Source organism: Pecten maximus, unplaced genomic scaffold (genome assembly GCF_902652985.1).
Source record: "Pecten maximus unplaced genomic scaffold, xPecMax1.1, whole genome shotgun sequence".
Lineage (NCBI taxonomy): Eukaryota > Metazoa > Mollusca > Bivalvia > Pectinida > Pectinidae > Pecten > Pecten maximus.
In genome coordinates, this window is record NW_022983053.1 from 3,474 (window position 1) to 20,193 (window position 16,720).

A 16,720-nucleotide genomic window follows, 5' to 3' on the forward strand; every position below is an offset into this window, starting at 1 on the left:
TATATTATACCGATTTTATAAATATTATATTGATTTTATATATATTATACCGATTTTATATATATTATATTGATTTTATATATATTATATCGATTTTATATATATTATATCGATTTTCTGTGCTAATCGTTAATATTCTTGAGGTTGTTTTATATGAATTATTGAGATATTGTAAGGTGTATTGGGCACATGGACCTGAAGAATACATAACTAATGATATGTGTTACAGTGATTCAGCTTCAACTATAATCCTTGTGATGTGAAATCTACAACAAGGAGGCCAATATGAACAAATAATTAAAAATTTAAATATGGCAACAAACTGAAGATCGGGCTCCTCTGACATATTCTATTATTTTGGGTGTAAGGGTTGTCAAAAACTGATGGATGGACGGATGGACAAGATACAAACTAACTAATTAGTTAGATACTGGTTTACCACCGTCATGACACCGCCTACTGCTAAATTTCGCTCATCGACTTCTGTAAATGATATGTAGGCCTGAGGTAGCTACTGGGTCCTCACCCACATTGCCACGTCTATTGCTAGGTATTCTCCTAGTCCAGTAGCTAGTTTTTCTGGCTGTGCGGTTGAGCGTCATGCCTTAAGTAGCAGCGAACGGGTCTGGTATCCTGTGGGTGCACTTGGACAGCATGAGAAGCATGATGTTCCTGGAGACTTGTTGGTGACTTGGGGTCTGGTCATGAGGCGGCACCGCTATAACAACAAGACAGACAGTTGTGTTTGCTGAGGATGTCAGGTTGAGCCCATGGAAGGTTCGGGACGAAGCTTATAGGCGAAAGGGGTAATGTGATGGTTCATGGATATGGGTACTAAAAAGTATTTCAGCATATTCCAATAGCTAGTTTTTGTAGGTGTGCTGTTGCTTGTCCTGTCTGTGTACCGAAGTTAAGCAACGTCGAGCATAGTCAGCTCTTGGATGGGTGACCGATCTGTTGCTCCCCCTGTGCACGTTGCACATGTATCATAGACATGAAGAAAAACATTACTTTTAATGAACGTGAATAATAATTTTAAAAAATCACCAATAAACGATTTGATATCAACAGGAAGTATTAAGTCCTTACTCTACATATGCTTAGCTTGAATTTCATTAGGTCCTTGTGATCTTCTTTTGTATCAATTGACATTGGATAACGATAATTGACATCAGTGATCAGCAATAGATGCTGAATTCTAAAATTAGGTCTCTATACCTGCTTTTCGAAACAAATACTACAGTATATAGTGAAAATCAACATTTCAGATGAACAATAAATGCTTAATTTGCTTTTGGCAAAATTAGGGCACTGTGACTTTTTTCTTATCAATTGCCTTAGGAAAATGGAAATCGATATCTGGTACGAGGAATAGATACTGAGCTTTTATTTTATAAAATAGATGGTACATGTCTACATCGTGACTGGGACAATGATATCGTACAGGGTACATGTCTACATCGTGTTGGGTACCGTGATATTGTACAAGGTACATGTCTACATCGTGACTGGGACAATGATATCGTACAGGGTACATGTCTACATCGTGACGGGTTCAGTGACATTGTACAAGGTACATGTCTACATCGTGACGGGTTCAGTGACATTGTACAAGGTACATGTGTACATCGTGTTGGGTACAATGATATTGTACAAGGTACATGTGTACTGTACATCGTGACGGGTACAATGATATCATACAGGGTACATGTGTACATCGTTCCGGGTTCAATGTTATCATACAGGGTACATGTGTACATCGTTCCGGGTTCAATGTTATCATACAGGGTACATGTGTACATCGTTCCGGGTTCAATGTTATCATACAGGGTACATGTGTACATCGTTCCGGGTTCAATGTTATCATACAGGGTACATGTGTACATCGTTCCGGGTTCAATGTTATCTGCATTATTGATTTAATGAAGCATGAGGAACATTCTCTATGAATAATATTTTGAAAATGAGGGTATAAAATGGAACCAAAATTCATTCAGTGGTAGCGAGCCAATGATATTGTTCAGCAGGTTGTAATTTCTGTTCGGGAATTTTTGGATTGAATGAAGTACCCCGATAGGTTGTTATGAAGAGTCTCATATTTAAAGATGAATAAACAGTACATGTAAACGCCTTTAAATCGATAAGGAACTCGACCTACTCAATATCTAAGTACGAAATGTTTGGTTTAATCGTTAATTGTTCTTGCGGAAAGATTAAATCTCTGTTTCTATGTTATATATGGTAAATGTACTTAAACAATTTCGAATAAAAACTAAGGTTCAATGATAAAATATTTACGATAGTCGAGTTTATATGTCGAATTCAGTTCTGTACCGTTATCATAGACCCCTGGACGTCACTACCAATAGATGTCGTTATGTTGATGACATAGTACACAGCCTCTGTACGGTAATTATAGACACCTGGACGGGACTACCAATACATGTCGTGGGGTTGATGACATAGTACACAGCCTCTGTACGGTAATTATAGACACCTGGACGTCGCTACCAATAGATCTCTGTATTGATGACATAGTACACAGCCTCTGTACGGTAATTAAAGACTCCTGGACGTCGCTACCAATAGATATCTGTATTGATGACATAGTACACAGCCTCTGTACGGTAATTATAGACACCTGGACGTCACTACCAATACATGTCGTGGTGTCGATGACATAGTACACAGTCTCTGTACGGTAATTATAGACCCCTGTACGTCACTACCACTACATGTCGTGTTGTTGATGACATAGTACACAGCCTCTGTACCATACTTATAGACACCTGTACGGGACTTCCAATGGATGCCGTGGTGTTGATGACGTTATGGGCGTTCCTTTCGCGAGGTAAGACAATTAAAGTTCACTGGTGTCTGTTGACATTAAAAACGCACTCCGATGTCACAGATGGTGATATCTCCATATTAATGTAACTTTTTGATTTCCTATTTTTATATCTTTTTTAAAATAAGAGAAAGAAAATTCCCAGACAAACGTTACTTAAAGGAAAACGCATGAAGAATACAAAACATTCAAAAATGCGTTTAGTAATATGTATATTGTGAAATCTTAGAAATATAGAAATAAAGAACCATGAGTCTGTATTAATATCATGTGTCATTTTTATATTAGAGGGAATATGTCTCTTCCCGGACCTGATTGTTAGTCCAGAACAGTTGACTTGGACAGCTGCAGAAGAATATTGTAAGGACAGAAATGGCCGCCTCATTGTTCTAGATAGTCAGGAAAAGTGGAATTACTTAACGGCTCACGACCAATATCAGAAAGATCGATTGTAAGTATAACAAAATCTAGCAAATCTGAGCAAAGTAGGAGGACGGATTTCGAGACAAACAGTTTAACTCTTGAGTTTGGAGCCTTGACTTTTAAATAGTTTGTAATGAAAGTGTGGTTAATTAACCCATATATAACATATTTCCGTGATATTATACACAATTCCTATAAGTTTGAAGATAACTAGAATGTTGTTTTATATCTTTTGTCAAACGGGTGTCCCTACTGCATGATGTAAACATCTGTGAGCATTACTACGCGGCTATGTTGAAGCACGTATTTAAAGCATGCTTTCCAAATGTAAGCAAACTGTTGAAACGATTTTACTTAAAGCTAACAGTGCAAGTTAAAACGCATCCAATTAAGATTTTTAAAAAACATACATGTACAGATTTCCAAAAATCGTTTCCGAGACATCCCCCAATTATGGTTGTGTCGTATCAAAGGACGGGCAGACATTTTTGTTTTTTGTTGTGCGTAGATACGAGCCGCTATAAAAACGCGTGCGTTCATTGAGACAAGTATCAGTCTAACGATACATGCGCATAGCGACACATCTCTCCATTATACATAGTATACGTTCTTATTACAAACGCAAATGAGTTTTTGTTCACATTGCGGAACATGGATATGGAATTTGAAGAGGTAACTTTATATATACATATCTATTTTATTTTACAATAAAAGAAAAAAAGGAAGGTATTGACAACACAAACTATTTGGGCCCCAACAAAACATGTACTTAATGACATAATAAACAGAGTAAATATGAGTAAATTCCTACCTGAGTCTTTCCAGTGGGATATGCAGCAAGATCAACTTTACAACTGTTACATCATTATATCCATAGTTTCCATCGAAGTGTTTTCCGTGTCTTCGTACAAATGTATTATTTGTGCACGTGTCATAACGCAATTAAAGCGTGATAAAACCGCACAACAGCACTAGTGTAGTGTAGACAATAGGGATACATCCGAGGAGTCCCGAGTGCTAGTGTAGGATACGAGTAAAAATCGGAACTCCTCAGACTGTTTACTTGTTATGAAAATGGCTGCACCCACGAAAAACACGTGAGAAGATGGATAGAGTATTTGGGATTAATTCGTTATGCATTTTCCAGCATTTATTTGGAGACTTTATTTTCAACAAGATTTGAAAGATAATTGAGAGACACTGACCGCGAATACAGTTGTAGGTCACGTGATGTACAGTTATAGTGTAGAAGATACAGGTGTGTCACCGTGAACATCTGAGGTTAGAGTGAAAGCGAGTGTGACGAAGCACGTTCTTTTTATAGCAGCGGCGGCTTGGTTGTATGCACGCATAACAAAAGGAAAAATGTCTGCCCGTCCTTAGATACGACACTACCATAACTAGGGATTGTCTCGGAAACGATTTTTGGAAATCTGTTCATTTTCTTTTTATTATTTCAATTGGATGCTTTTTAACTTGCACTGTCAGCTTTAAATCAATTTAAGCCTAAATTGTATAAAGCATATGATAGTTTTCGTTCCTTTTGTTTAAAGACGTATTATTAAAATAATACTTCGATTGCTGCGTTCCAGGAACGAAAGTGTGAGGTGGATTGGAATGAGATTCAACGACTCGTTTTCATGCAAGAAAGATATGGCAAAACAATGGAAATTCGACGGATGGGGTAGATGGGGTAGATGGGGTAGATGGGGTAGATGGGGAAGGTGGGGTAGATGGGGTAGGTGGGGTAGATGGGGTAGGTGGGGTGTCTTGGGTCTCTGGGGTCAGTGGGCCGGTGGCGTCGTGGGCCGGTGGGGTGCTGGGGTCGGTGGGGTCGCTGGGGTGTTGGGTCGCTGGGTCGCTGGGGTCTCTGGGGTCGTGGGGTCGCGGCTCGCTGGGGCCTGTGGGGTCGCTGGGGCCGCTGGCGTCGCTGGGCCGTGGGGTCTCTGGGGTCGGTGGGGCCGTGGCGTCGCTGCGGCCGGTGGGGTCGCCTGGCGTCCTGGGGCCGCTGGCTTCGCTGGGGCCGGTGGGGTCGCTGGGGCCGGTGGGGTCGCTGGCGTCGCTGGGCCGGTGCGTCGCTGGGTCGCTGGCGTCGCTGGGGTCGCTGGGGTCCCTGGCGTCCTTGGGCCGGTGGCTCGTGGGGCCGGTGGGGTCCTGGGTAGGCGGGTCGATGGTCGATGGGGTAGTTGGGTATCTGGGTAGGTGGGCCGGTGGCGTCGATGGGGCCGGTGGGGTCGCTGGGTCACACTGGGGTGGTGGGTCGCTGGAGTGTCTTGGGTCGCTGGCGTCGCTGGGGTGCTGGGGTCTGCTGTCGCTGGGGTCGCTGGTGCTGGCGTCGCTGGGGCCGGTGGTCGCCTGGGGCAGCTGGTCGCTGGGTCGGGGGTCGCTGGGGTCGGTTGTCGCTGGGGTACGGTGGGGTCGGTGGGTGTCGCTGGAGGTGGGTACGCTGGGTGTGGGTCGCTGGGGCCGGGGGTCGCTGGTGAGTGGGAGTGGTCTGGGGAGTGGGTGTGGCTGGGGTGGAGTAGCTGGGGTCGTGGTAGATGGGGTCGCTGGGCGTCGCTATGGGGCCGGTGGTGCTGGGGCGTCGTGGGTCGCTGGGGCCGGTGGGGTCGCTGGGGCTCGCTGGGGTCCGGTGGGTCGCCTGGGTGCCGGTGGGGTCGCTGGAGTCGCTGGGGTCCTGGTGGCTGGGTCGCTGGGGTCGCTGGGTCGTTGGGCCGTGCCGCCTGGGGCCGGTGGGGCCTGGTCGCTGGGTCTCCGTTGGCCGGTGGGGTCGCTGGGCGGTGGGGTCGCTGGGCCTGGGTCCTGGGGTCGCTGGGGTCGCTGGGGTCGTTGGGTCTCCTGTGGCGTCGCGTCGCTGGGTGTCGCTGGGGCCGGTGGGGTCGCTGGGGTCGTGGGGTCGCTGGTCCTGGGGTCGTCTGGGGGGTCGCTTGGGCCCTGGTCGCTGGTCGCGGGGTCGCTGGGGTCGCTGGCGCCTGGCGTCTGCTGGGTGCTGCTCGGGGGTCTGTCGCTGGGGCGCTGGCGTCCTGGCTCGCTGGGGGTGTCGCTGGGCGCCTGGCGCGTCGTGGGGTTCGCTGTGGGCCGGTTGGCGTCGCTTGGGTCGTGGGTCGCTGGGCCTGGTGTTCGGGGTCGCTGGTCGCTGCGGGTCGCTGTGGGTCGCCTGGGGTCGTGGGCGTGGTCGCTGGGGCGGCTGGGCCGTGGCGCTTGGGGTCGTGGGGTCCGCTGGTCGCTGGGGTGCTGGCGCTTGCGCTGGGGTCGCCTGGGTCCGGTGGGGCCTTGCGTCGCTGGGGCGTGGGGTCGCTGGTGTGGGGTGCTGGCTCGCGGGTCGCTGGTGCTGGGGTCTTGGGTCGCTGGGTCGCTGGGGTCGCTGGGTCCTGGCGTCTGGGGTGGGGTGTGGGTGCGCTGGCGTCGCTGGCGTCGCTGGTCTGGTGGGCCTGTGGGTCGCGGCTGTGGGGTGGGGTCGGTGGTCGCTGGGGCCGGTGGGGTCGCTGGGGTCGCTGGGTCGCTGGGTCGCTGGGGTCGCTGGGGCCGGTGGGTCGCTGGGTCGGTGGTCGTTCCTGGGGCCGGTGGGGTCGCTGGGGTCGCTGGGGTCGCTGGTCGCTGGGCCGGTGGGTCGCTGGGTCCGGTGGGGTCGGTGGGGTCGCTGGGGTCCGGGCGCTGGCTCCTGGGGCCGGTGGGTCCTGGGGCGGTGGGGTCGCTGGTCGCTGGGGCCGCTGGGTCGCTGGGGTCCGGGTGGGTCGCTGGGCCGGTGGGTCGCTGGGGTCGCGTGGGGTCGCTGGGGTCCTGGGTCGGTGGGCGTGGCGTCGCTGGGCCGGTGGGTGCTGTCTGGGTCGGTGGGGTCCTGGCGTGCTGGGTCGCATGCGTCGCTGGGCCGGGGTGGGGTCGCCTGGGGCCTGGTGTGGGTCGCTGGCGTGGTCGGGTCCGCTTGGGTCGCTGGGGTCTCTGGGGTCGGTGGGGCGGTGGCGTCGTGGGCCGGTGGGTCGCTGGGGCCCTGGGGCGGTGGGTCGCTGGGTCGGTTGGGGTCTGGGCCGTGGCGTCCTGGGTGTGGGTCGCTGGTCGCTGGGTCCTGGGTCGCTGGCGTCCTGGGGCCGGTGGTCCTGGGCCGTGGGGTCGTGGCGGTCCTGGTCGTGGTCGCTGGGGTCTGGTGCGGGTCGGTGGGCCCTGCGTCGCTGGGCCGGTGGCCGGTGGGGTCGTCTGGGGTCGGTGGGGTGGCCTGGGCCGGTGGGGTCGCTGGGGTCGCTGGGGTCGCTGGTCGCTGGGTCACTGGGTCGCTGCCGGTGGTCGCCTGGGGGTGCGTCGCTGGGGCGGTGGGGCGCTGGCGTCTGCTGGGCCGGGGGTCGCTGGGTCGCTGGCGTCGCTGGGCCGGTGTGTCGCTGGGGTCGTCTGGGGTCGGTGGGGGTCGCTGGCTGGGGTCGCTGGGGCGGTGGGGCGTGGCGCTGGTGCGGGCCGGTGGGGTCGTCTGGGCCTTGGGGTCCGTGTGGGGTCGCTGGCGTCGCTGGGGGGTCGCTGGGTCCGCTGTGGGTCGGTGGGGTGCTTGGTCGCTGGGCGCGGTGGGGTCGCTGGTCGCTGGGGTCGCTGTGGGCCGGTGGGGTCGCTGGGTCGTGGGTCGCCTGGGCCGGTGGGTCGCTGGGGCTGGGGTCGCTGGGCGGTGTCGGGGGTCGCTGCCGCGTCGCTGGGGTCGCTGGGGCCGGTGGGGTCGCTGGGTGTCCGCTGGGTCGCTGGTCCTGTGGTCGCTGGCTCGCTGGGCGGTGGTCCGCTGGGGCGTGGTCGCTGGCTCGCTGGGTCGCTGGGTCGCTGCTCGCTGGGTCGCGGTGGGTCGCTGTCGCTGGGGTCGCGTGCGTCGCTGGGCGCTGCTGGGTCGCTGGTCGCTGGCTCGCTGGGTCGCTGGGCCCGGTGGGGCCCTGGTGCGTGGGGTCGCTGGGGCTCGGTGGTCCTGGGGTCGCTGGGTCGCTGGTCGCTGGGGTCGCTGGGTCGCCTGGGGCCGGTGGGTCGCTGGGGCCGGTGGGGTCGCTGGGCCGTGGGGTCCTGGTCGCTGGTCGCTGGGGTCGCTGGGGCCGTGCGTCCGCGTCTGGGCGCCTGCTGCTGGGTCGCTGTGCCGTCGCTGGGGTCGCGGGGTCGCCTGGCGTCCTGGCGTGTGGGTCGCTGGGGTCGCTGGCGTCCTGGGGTCGCTGGGCCGGTGGGTCGCTGGGGTGGGTGGCGGGTCGCTGGGGCCGGTGGGGTCGCTGGGTCCTGGCGTTCGCTGGGTCGCTGGGGTCGGTGCGGCGTCCTGGGCCGGTGGGTCGCTGGGGTCGGTGGGTCGCTGGGGCCGTGGGGTCGCTGGTGTCGCGGCCTGGGTCGCTGCGGTGTCGTCGCTGGGGCGTTGGGGTCGCTGGGGTCGCTGGGGTCGCGTCGCTGGGTCGCCGGCCGTGGGGCCGGCCTGGGGTCGCTGGTGCTCTGGGTCGCTGGGGTCGGCTGGGTCGGGTGGCGTTCGCTGGGTGCGGGTCGCCGTTGGGGCCGGGTGGGGTCGCTGGGGTCGCTGGGTCGTTGGGTCGCTGGTCGTCGCTGGTCTCTGGGCGTCGCCTGGGCCGGTTGGTCGCTGGTCGTGGGGTCGCTGGGTCGCTGGCGTGCGTCGCTGGGTCCCTCCCTGGGCCGTGCTTTGTCGCTGGGGCCGGTGGCGTCCTGGCGTCGCTGGTGTCGCTGGTGGGGTCGTGGCTGGTCGGGGGCGTGGGTCGCTGGGGCCGTGTGGCGTGACTGGGGTGGGCTGATGGCGCGCTGGGGTCCTGGGGTCGGTGTTCGTGGCGTCTGGGCCGTGGGGTGCCTGGGGTCGGGTCGCTGGGGTCGTATGGGTCGCTTGTCGCTGGAGTCGCTGGGGACGGTTGTGGAGGGGCGTCGTGGTCTTGGGGGGGTCCTGGGGGGGGTCGCTGGCGTCGGCCGGTATGGGGCCTGTGCTGGGGTCGTGGCGTCGGTTCTAGGGGTGCTGAGTAGCTGGGTCCGGTGGGGCGCGCTGGTCTCTAGGTCACCTTCTGGGCTTGGGGTCGCTGGGGTCGGTGGGTCGCTGGGTTCGGTGGGGTGGGGTCGCTGGGGGGGTGGGTCTCTGGTGTTAGATTGCAATGACCGGCACTGTAGAGCCAAATGGTTGTCCTGATAAAAGATGTGTTCGACTTCGTTACAATGAGATGTTCACGAGTTGGTGTAGTAGCCTTTATCAAGCTCTGTGTGAGACAGGTAAATATTTTATCATTGAACATTACTATGAATACCGATCAATCGTCAAATCAAGTCTAAGTACAATATAACAGCATTTGTTACTTTTGCTTTTGTTTTCTATACGTTCATACTATTGAATCATTGTATCCTTTAGGCAAAATCAATATAATGATACACCTTAAGGTCTTTGGCATCGTCAACGAAATATAAACGTGGATGTGAAAGTCATATTAACCAATCACATCAGTTTGTCAAATAAGGTGATTATTTTTTTAAATAGTCGACCGATACGAGTGCCTTTAGATAATTATCGCTAATGTATAAATAAATACTTAATTAAAAGCCTCTTAATTCTAAAAATAATTTTATGTTAAAATGTATGTTCGACCTATTTTTTAGATGTTTCCCAGACGACGTCGAATCCAACAACAACGTTCAGTCATAATAGGGCATATACCATAGAAGGAGTTAATGAGGAGTCTGTGAATTCATCTACACATTTCACCATATCGGAAACCGAGGCTTCAGTTGTCACTATGACACCAACGACGGAAGCAGAGAGCGTGACGTCATCTTATCTAACAACCATATCAACGAATATGGCTCTGGTTACTTCTGGGATGGAAAACGACACGTGCGCTAAATGCTGTACCGTCAGAAATTTCACAAAACTTCACCAATTTGAACATGAGGAGAGTCTGCTTGAGTTGTGGTCTGAGTTGGCAGTGAATAAAACAAAACTTTCTATCCAGAGGCGTAAAGTCATCAGCGTGTATGACCCCCGACCCAGCAGTGTAGTCATGGGAGGTGTGGCTTGTTCCATTCTAGCTGTTATTGTCGGGGTGATCGTTTTACCTGACGCTGTTGTTTCTGTCAGGTTCGTGTACACACGCTTCGATAGAGTACACAAAAGAAACAAATGTTTTGTAGTGTAAAATATAGGTAGTGTTGTATGCCGTATAAAGACGACGGAAAAAGAGGACATGGCAGCCTTAGGTAACTGTACATTTGTAATGAATATTGACTTCAAAGTCAAACAAACAATATAATGTAGATAGCAGGGTACTGCTTGGGCCGTTTTTCTTTAGTAAATACACGAAGTCAGTGATAACCAGTGTTATGACGTAATTGACTGATTTACTGGGTTATTAAACATCACTGCCCTGCATGATTTTATTTTATCTATTAAAGAACTGTGGATTTCAACAAATAGCAGACAATTCTAGTTTTCAACAAAAGGAAAAGAACTTAAATAAATTGCAGAAAACTTTGTTTTTCAAAAAAGGCAAAGAACCGTGAATTTCGGGCGTCGTCTGTAAACCTTTTTTTCAACAAAAATTGAAAAAAAGTTATGTAAAAGGTCCTGACAAAATATTTGCATATTTAATATTAAAGATGGCTGCAATAATTAAATTATTTTTAAATTTTGGCCATTCCCATCACTGACTACTGAGACAAAGACGACAACACTGTATGGTCCAGCTTTATTTACTATTTATTTTATAGCGTGAACAATGTCTTCACTAATATAGAGAGGTCCATTCACTTCTGAAATTAAAATTGCTATATTTTAATCCTTATCAAAATAAACTTGTTTGTCCTTTTATAATCATGAACAAGTAAACTTTCCAAGTTGATTCATATATTCAGAGCTACACACATCAATACATAACGCAGGCATGTTTAGATTCCCAATTAGTTTCGAATTGACAGGTTGCATTCATGAAGATTTTACTGTTTATAACATACATTACTGTCACTTGTATGTATATATTTCTTGGTTATACCATGCATTTGGTCCTAACTTCTCAAAAAATCCGAATTACAAATTTATCAAGTCATAGAGATATAATCCATCTTCATACAATTTTATAAATATCAGTGAAACGGTCGGTCGTATAATTTCTGTTTTTCAACGATGATATATATTCGTGTTTTGAAAATATAGAGGCTGAACTAAAACCAGCAAAGCATTATTGAACTAAAAATGTATCACCAGACGAGAAATGAAAACGAAACAAAAGTAGCCTCTTTATGACGATCGTATGACGATTTTTCTGCTTCGTCCGATTTGTCTAAAAGCTTTTCGGGTAATTTGGTACACTGACGTACGATATACGATAAGATTGACGTCATCAAAATGTCCATCTGATGGATAACCAGTGATGGAAGGTGATTCGAGATTAGAAACAATATCTGACGTTCTTTTGGGTATTGTTTTAGACAAGAAACATAATGTATTACCCGTATCTTTTGATAGTTAATTGTTGATTTCTCATCGAAGGAGATTTTGACAAAGCATATCAGCCTTTGACAACGAACTATCGATCGTTCAACCCATGCATAATATAGATTACATCAGTGGAGCAGCCTTCCGTTATATCGCTGTATTTGGTTGCACTGGTTTAGCGGTGTAAATATGTGTGTCGACACGTTAATAGACGTATTTACGGTCGAATAGAAATATATATATATACACAGGGTAATTCAACGTGTCAGAGAGTACAGGGTATATGGCTAGGGGCAAATACGGTAAAACGGTACACAGGTACAGAGTACGGGAGACATGGTGTCGGGTACAATGTTATGGGTACAGGGTACGATATACATGGTGTAGGGTACAGTATTACGGGAACAGGGTACGGGAGACATGGTGTCGGGTACAGTGTTATGGGTACAGGGTACGGGAGACATGGTGCCGGGTACAGTGTTATTGGTTAGGGGTACGGGAGACATGATGTTCGGTACAGTGTTATAGGTACAGGGTACGGGAGACATGGTGCCGGGTACAGTTTTACGGGTACAGGGTACGGGAGACATGGTGTCGGGTACAGTGTTATGGGTACAGGGTACGGGAGACATGGTGTCCGGTACAGTGTTATTGGTACAGGGTACGGGACACATGGTGTCCGGTACAGTGTTACGGGTACAGGGTACGGGACACATGGTGTCGGGTACAGTGTTATAGGTACAGGGTACGGGAGACATGGTGCCGGGTACAGTATTGCGGGTACAGGGTACGGGAGACATGGTGTCGGGTACAGTGTTATAGGTACAGGGTACGGGAGACATGGTGTTTGGTACAGTGTTACGGGTACAGGGTACGGGAGACATGGTGTTTGGTACCGGGTACAGTATTACGGGTACAGGGTACGGGAGACATTGTGTCGGGTACAGTATTATGGGTACAGGGTACGGGAGACATGGTGTCCGGTACAGTGTTATGGGTACAGGGTACGGGAGACATGGTGTCGGGTACAGTGCTACTTGTACGGAGTTTGGAACACATAGCATAATACTTTACTGAAAATGCCACAATAAGCGTGAACAGATGGTTAAGCAGGTACTTGGCGGATCCCATTGAAGATACCCCAAGATGGCCAAATATCATAGTTGAATATATGCCCCACGTCACTAGTGAGATACTGGTGTGTAGTAGGTTAATTAGTAATAATCTTTCTGTAGACGACTCGTTAATATTGAAAAAATAATAACGAAATGTTAATTAAATCTATTTTGAATTAGTTTGATATCAATTCCAATTGCTTAAGTCATATTGTACTAAAGGGTGTAAGGATTTATTGTGGATTTTCTTTTTCAAAATATGGGAATTGATTATTTTCTGTCATAGAAAAAAGTGAACTAAGCTGTCTGAGAGCGGTCTATGAAAATGGCTGATAAGCTTACATTAACTTGGCATTAATTAGAATGCTGATCACGTAACGTATTTCTGACATTTTGAATGATAAAAGATAAAATTGTCATTACAGTTATTAAAAATATCGATAGTTGAATAAAGAAAAGAAGACTGTATACCTGGTAATTTTCGCCCCAGGTTATTTGTTGCCCTTGAGCAACACAAAACATATTCGCCCCGTTTTAAATTCGCCCTAAATGGTTTTCAAGAAATATCCTTTTCCTCGTTTGTAAAAAAAAAACAAAAAAAAAACAACTTTCAATACAGTTGCACTCGGACCACTCGGGACTTATCGAGTTCCCCAATTGTCTTACCGGCATGCGCTGTGAAAGGTAATCATGTGTGACCCAAAGAATGTTTGCCTGTGTTCATATTTTCTTTTACTCCCTGCTCATTCATGTAGCATCGGGTGTGCATGGGTGATTTTAAGCAAACATGATCAATTGTAAGTTCACCGCACCGTGACTAATGACTGATCAGTGTTTTCTCTTGTTCAAATGTACATATATACACATGAATGGAAGCCACAATTAAGCGACGGTGAACTCATAAAATAAGTCTTTTCCATGGAATTTGGAGCCATTCTGTATTTTATTTTTATCATGACTCGACTACATAATTTAAAAAAAATGACTGGATTTTTTAAAATAACCTGGTATGTATCGTTTTTAATGCTTAGCCTAGTACGTGATTTTATAGTTAAAAAGTAAGAGGGTATGTTTGTGATCCGACTACGCTTGGCCCATGTACTATGCTTTATAAATCCTTCAATTCAGCTTGAAATTTTCGCCTTCATCTTAAATTCGCCCTATCTTCAAAGGGCGAAAATGGCGAAAATTTAACGGGGGTGAAAATTATCAGGTATACAGTATGAAGTTGTATTCATTCTCTCCTAAGCAATAAACGATAATTCGGACTCCCATAATGAATTTTGAGTTGATGGAGCTGAATGTTGAATGAAATACAAATGTATACGCATATGCTGTAGCAAAGAATCCAAGTTGAATAACGATGAGTAAGTAACGGATGCGTAAAGAATAAAACTAAAACTGTGTAAAGTATAGCGCATATTTCAGTCAAAGAGAAATTGCTCTTTGTGTCTATTTATTATGCAGAGTTACATCATTCCATATCTGGTTCCCATAGTATACAAAGAATAGACAATCGAACTAGATTTGTCAAATCAATTCACAGTATATGGATAATATCAAATAAAAACTGCAACGATTCCCAGACTCTTAAAGCCACAGGGACTAAAACGTGGAATGAAAAGACCTGACTAAATGCAAAGTACACCATGACGTGTTAAGTAATTAACTATTCAGGCTGGCATATTAAATCTCTGTACCTAAGTTATATATGGTAAATGTACTTAACAGCATGTGAATACAATCTATACATACACCAACAATTTATAACAGTGTTAATAATGTATACTGAATGGAGCTCTGCACTGTCATCATAGATACCTGGATTTCACTACATGTAAACAAGAGTTCACTCGTGTTAGTGAGATAGACCAAAACTTCCGCACCGTTATCATAGATACCCGGACGTTACTGTAATGGATGTTGTGGTGTTGGTGACGATATGGACATTTCTATTGAGAGGTAGGCAATTGATCTCAAGTTCATAAATATATGTTAAAATATGATAAATTATCTATATAATGTTTAAATAATCTGAATCTACGGTGATCTAGAAAAAATGTTATCTTTATCATAATTATATTTCTAATTTGCATCATGTGATTTTCCATTCTTAAAATCGCATTCAGACGGCCTTTTTTTGTTTGGTTTTTGTTTGTTTGTTTTTTTATTTATTTATTTATTCATAGAAATTTCTGATAAACAAGCAAAGCAGCATTTTTCCGCGTAAAAATATACATAACCTGCAAGAATATACGCAGAGATATATTGTGATGGGTTTTTGTCGTTAGTGTATATTGACATTAAATTAATTCGCTTATCGTCTTCGTCAATTACAGAAGGAATGCCTCTCTTTACGGAGCTGCTGATCAGTCAAGAAAAAATGAATTGGACATCTACTGAAGAATACTGTGAGGAATGGAATGGCCGTCTGATCGTTCTAGATAGTCAGGAAAAATGGAACTACTTTACGTCTCACGATCAATATAAGGGCAAACTTTTGTAAGTATAATTCATCAAAGAAAATAATGTGACCATTAAAGGTGTGTATGAGCGCGTAAACGTGTGTGTTTGTGGTGTTTTTTGTCTTTTTTTTCAGTGGGGGGTTGGGGGGTCAAAGTTTTTTATTGGAAACAATAAATATATGACGACGGGTGACAAGGTAGCACTGGAAACTATAAATATATGAGGAAAGGTGTTAAGATAATTATGACAATTAAAATAATGTCAAAGCAGATGTCAAGGAAACACAGATCAATTTAATCATGTCAGAACAGGTGTCAAGGAAACACAGATAGATATGATCATGTCAGAACAGTTGTCAAGGAAACACAGACGAATAGAATCACGTCAGAACAGTTGTCAAGGAAACACAGACAAAAATAATCATGTCAGAACAGGAGTCAAGGAAAGTTCTGAAAGAAGAGACTAAATAGAAATGATATTATCAGCGGTTGCTGAGTGGTTAAGGTGTCCCGACACTTTATCTCTAGACCTCCACCTCTGGGTTGTGGGCTCCAAAACCATGTGGGTTAATTGATTGCCTGGTACTGACCGAAGACCGGTGGTTTTTCGCCGGGTACTCCGGCTTTCATCCACCTCGAAAACCAGACACGTCCTTAAATGACATTGGCTGTTAATACGACGTTAAACAGCATAAACCAATTAACCAAAATCAGCATAAGATGATGCGAATTATTTCATATAAATCACTGCTGCAACATGATATGAGGATATCACTAGGGGGGGAAACATTGACCATATTGCAATTTGGACTACCACAATAACTAGAGAAACCACATTGCAATTCCTTGCCTATGTACCATGCTGTGTATATGTATCAGAGTTACACCACCACAATAACCAGAGTAACCACATTGTACATATGTATCAGAGATAGACCATCACAAAAGCTAGAGGAACCACATTGTAATCATTGTTTACGATTATTTCACATTATCATTTTGGATGTTAATAAACGAAAATGTAATCCCCGCGAGAGTAATTAGCTATACAGTATCTAGGCGAGACTTTCACAGTTCAATGATGCAGTTTCAGTATCTAAGTAATTAAAGATTACAATAATTGTATCGTTGATGTTGACTTTTTTTATTGTCTTAAAGGGAAGATAACATTTACTGGATTGGCATGAGATTCAATGACTCCATTAAGTGTGACCAGACTAAGGCCTATACTCCATGGATGTATACCGGCTGGGGTAGATGGGCAAATACTAAAAATGAACCTAACTGGTGCCCTCGTCAGTAATGTGTCAAATTGGAACTTAATTTGATGCGTACGACTGTGTGTACTAAAACACATCAAGTTCTATGTGAAAGAGGTAATTGTTTTGTTATCATCACATGCTGAAACCCGTGTTAACTAATTCATATAGGGCCGCGGTGGTCGAGTGGATAAGGT

At 47.3% G+C, this 16,720-nt stretch overlaps 1 protein-coding gene across 1 annotated transcript; it reads right to left on the minus strand.

Annotated features, from left to right (window-relative positions):
• Positions 1–605: 605 nt before the first annotated feature.
• Positions 606–9,962, minus strand: LOC117321374 (nascent polypeptide-associated complex subunit alpha, muscle-specific form-like). The gene is given in 3 exon segments (XM_033875817.1): positions 606–718; positions 4,845–9,195; positions 9,912–9,962. Coding segments are annotated over 3 exon segments (4,515 nt in total).
• Positions 9,963–16,720: the final 6,758 nt, after the last annotated feature.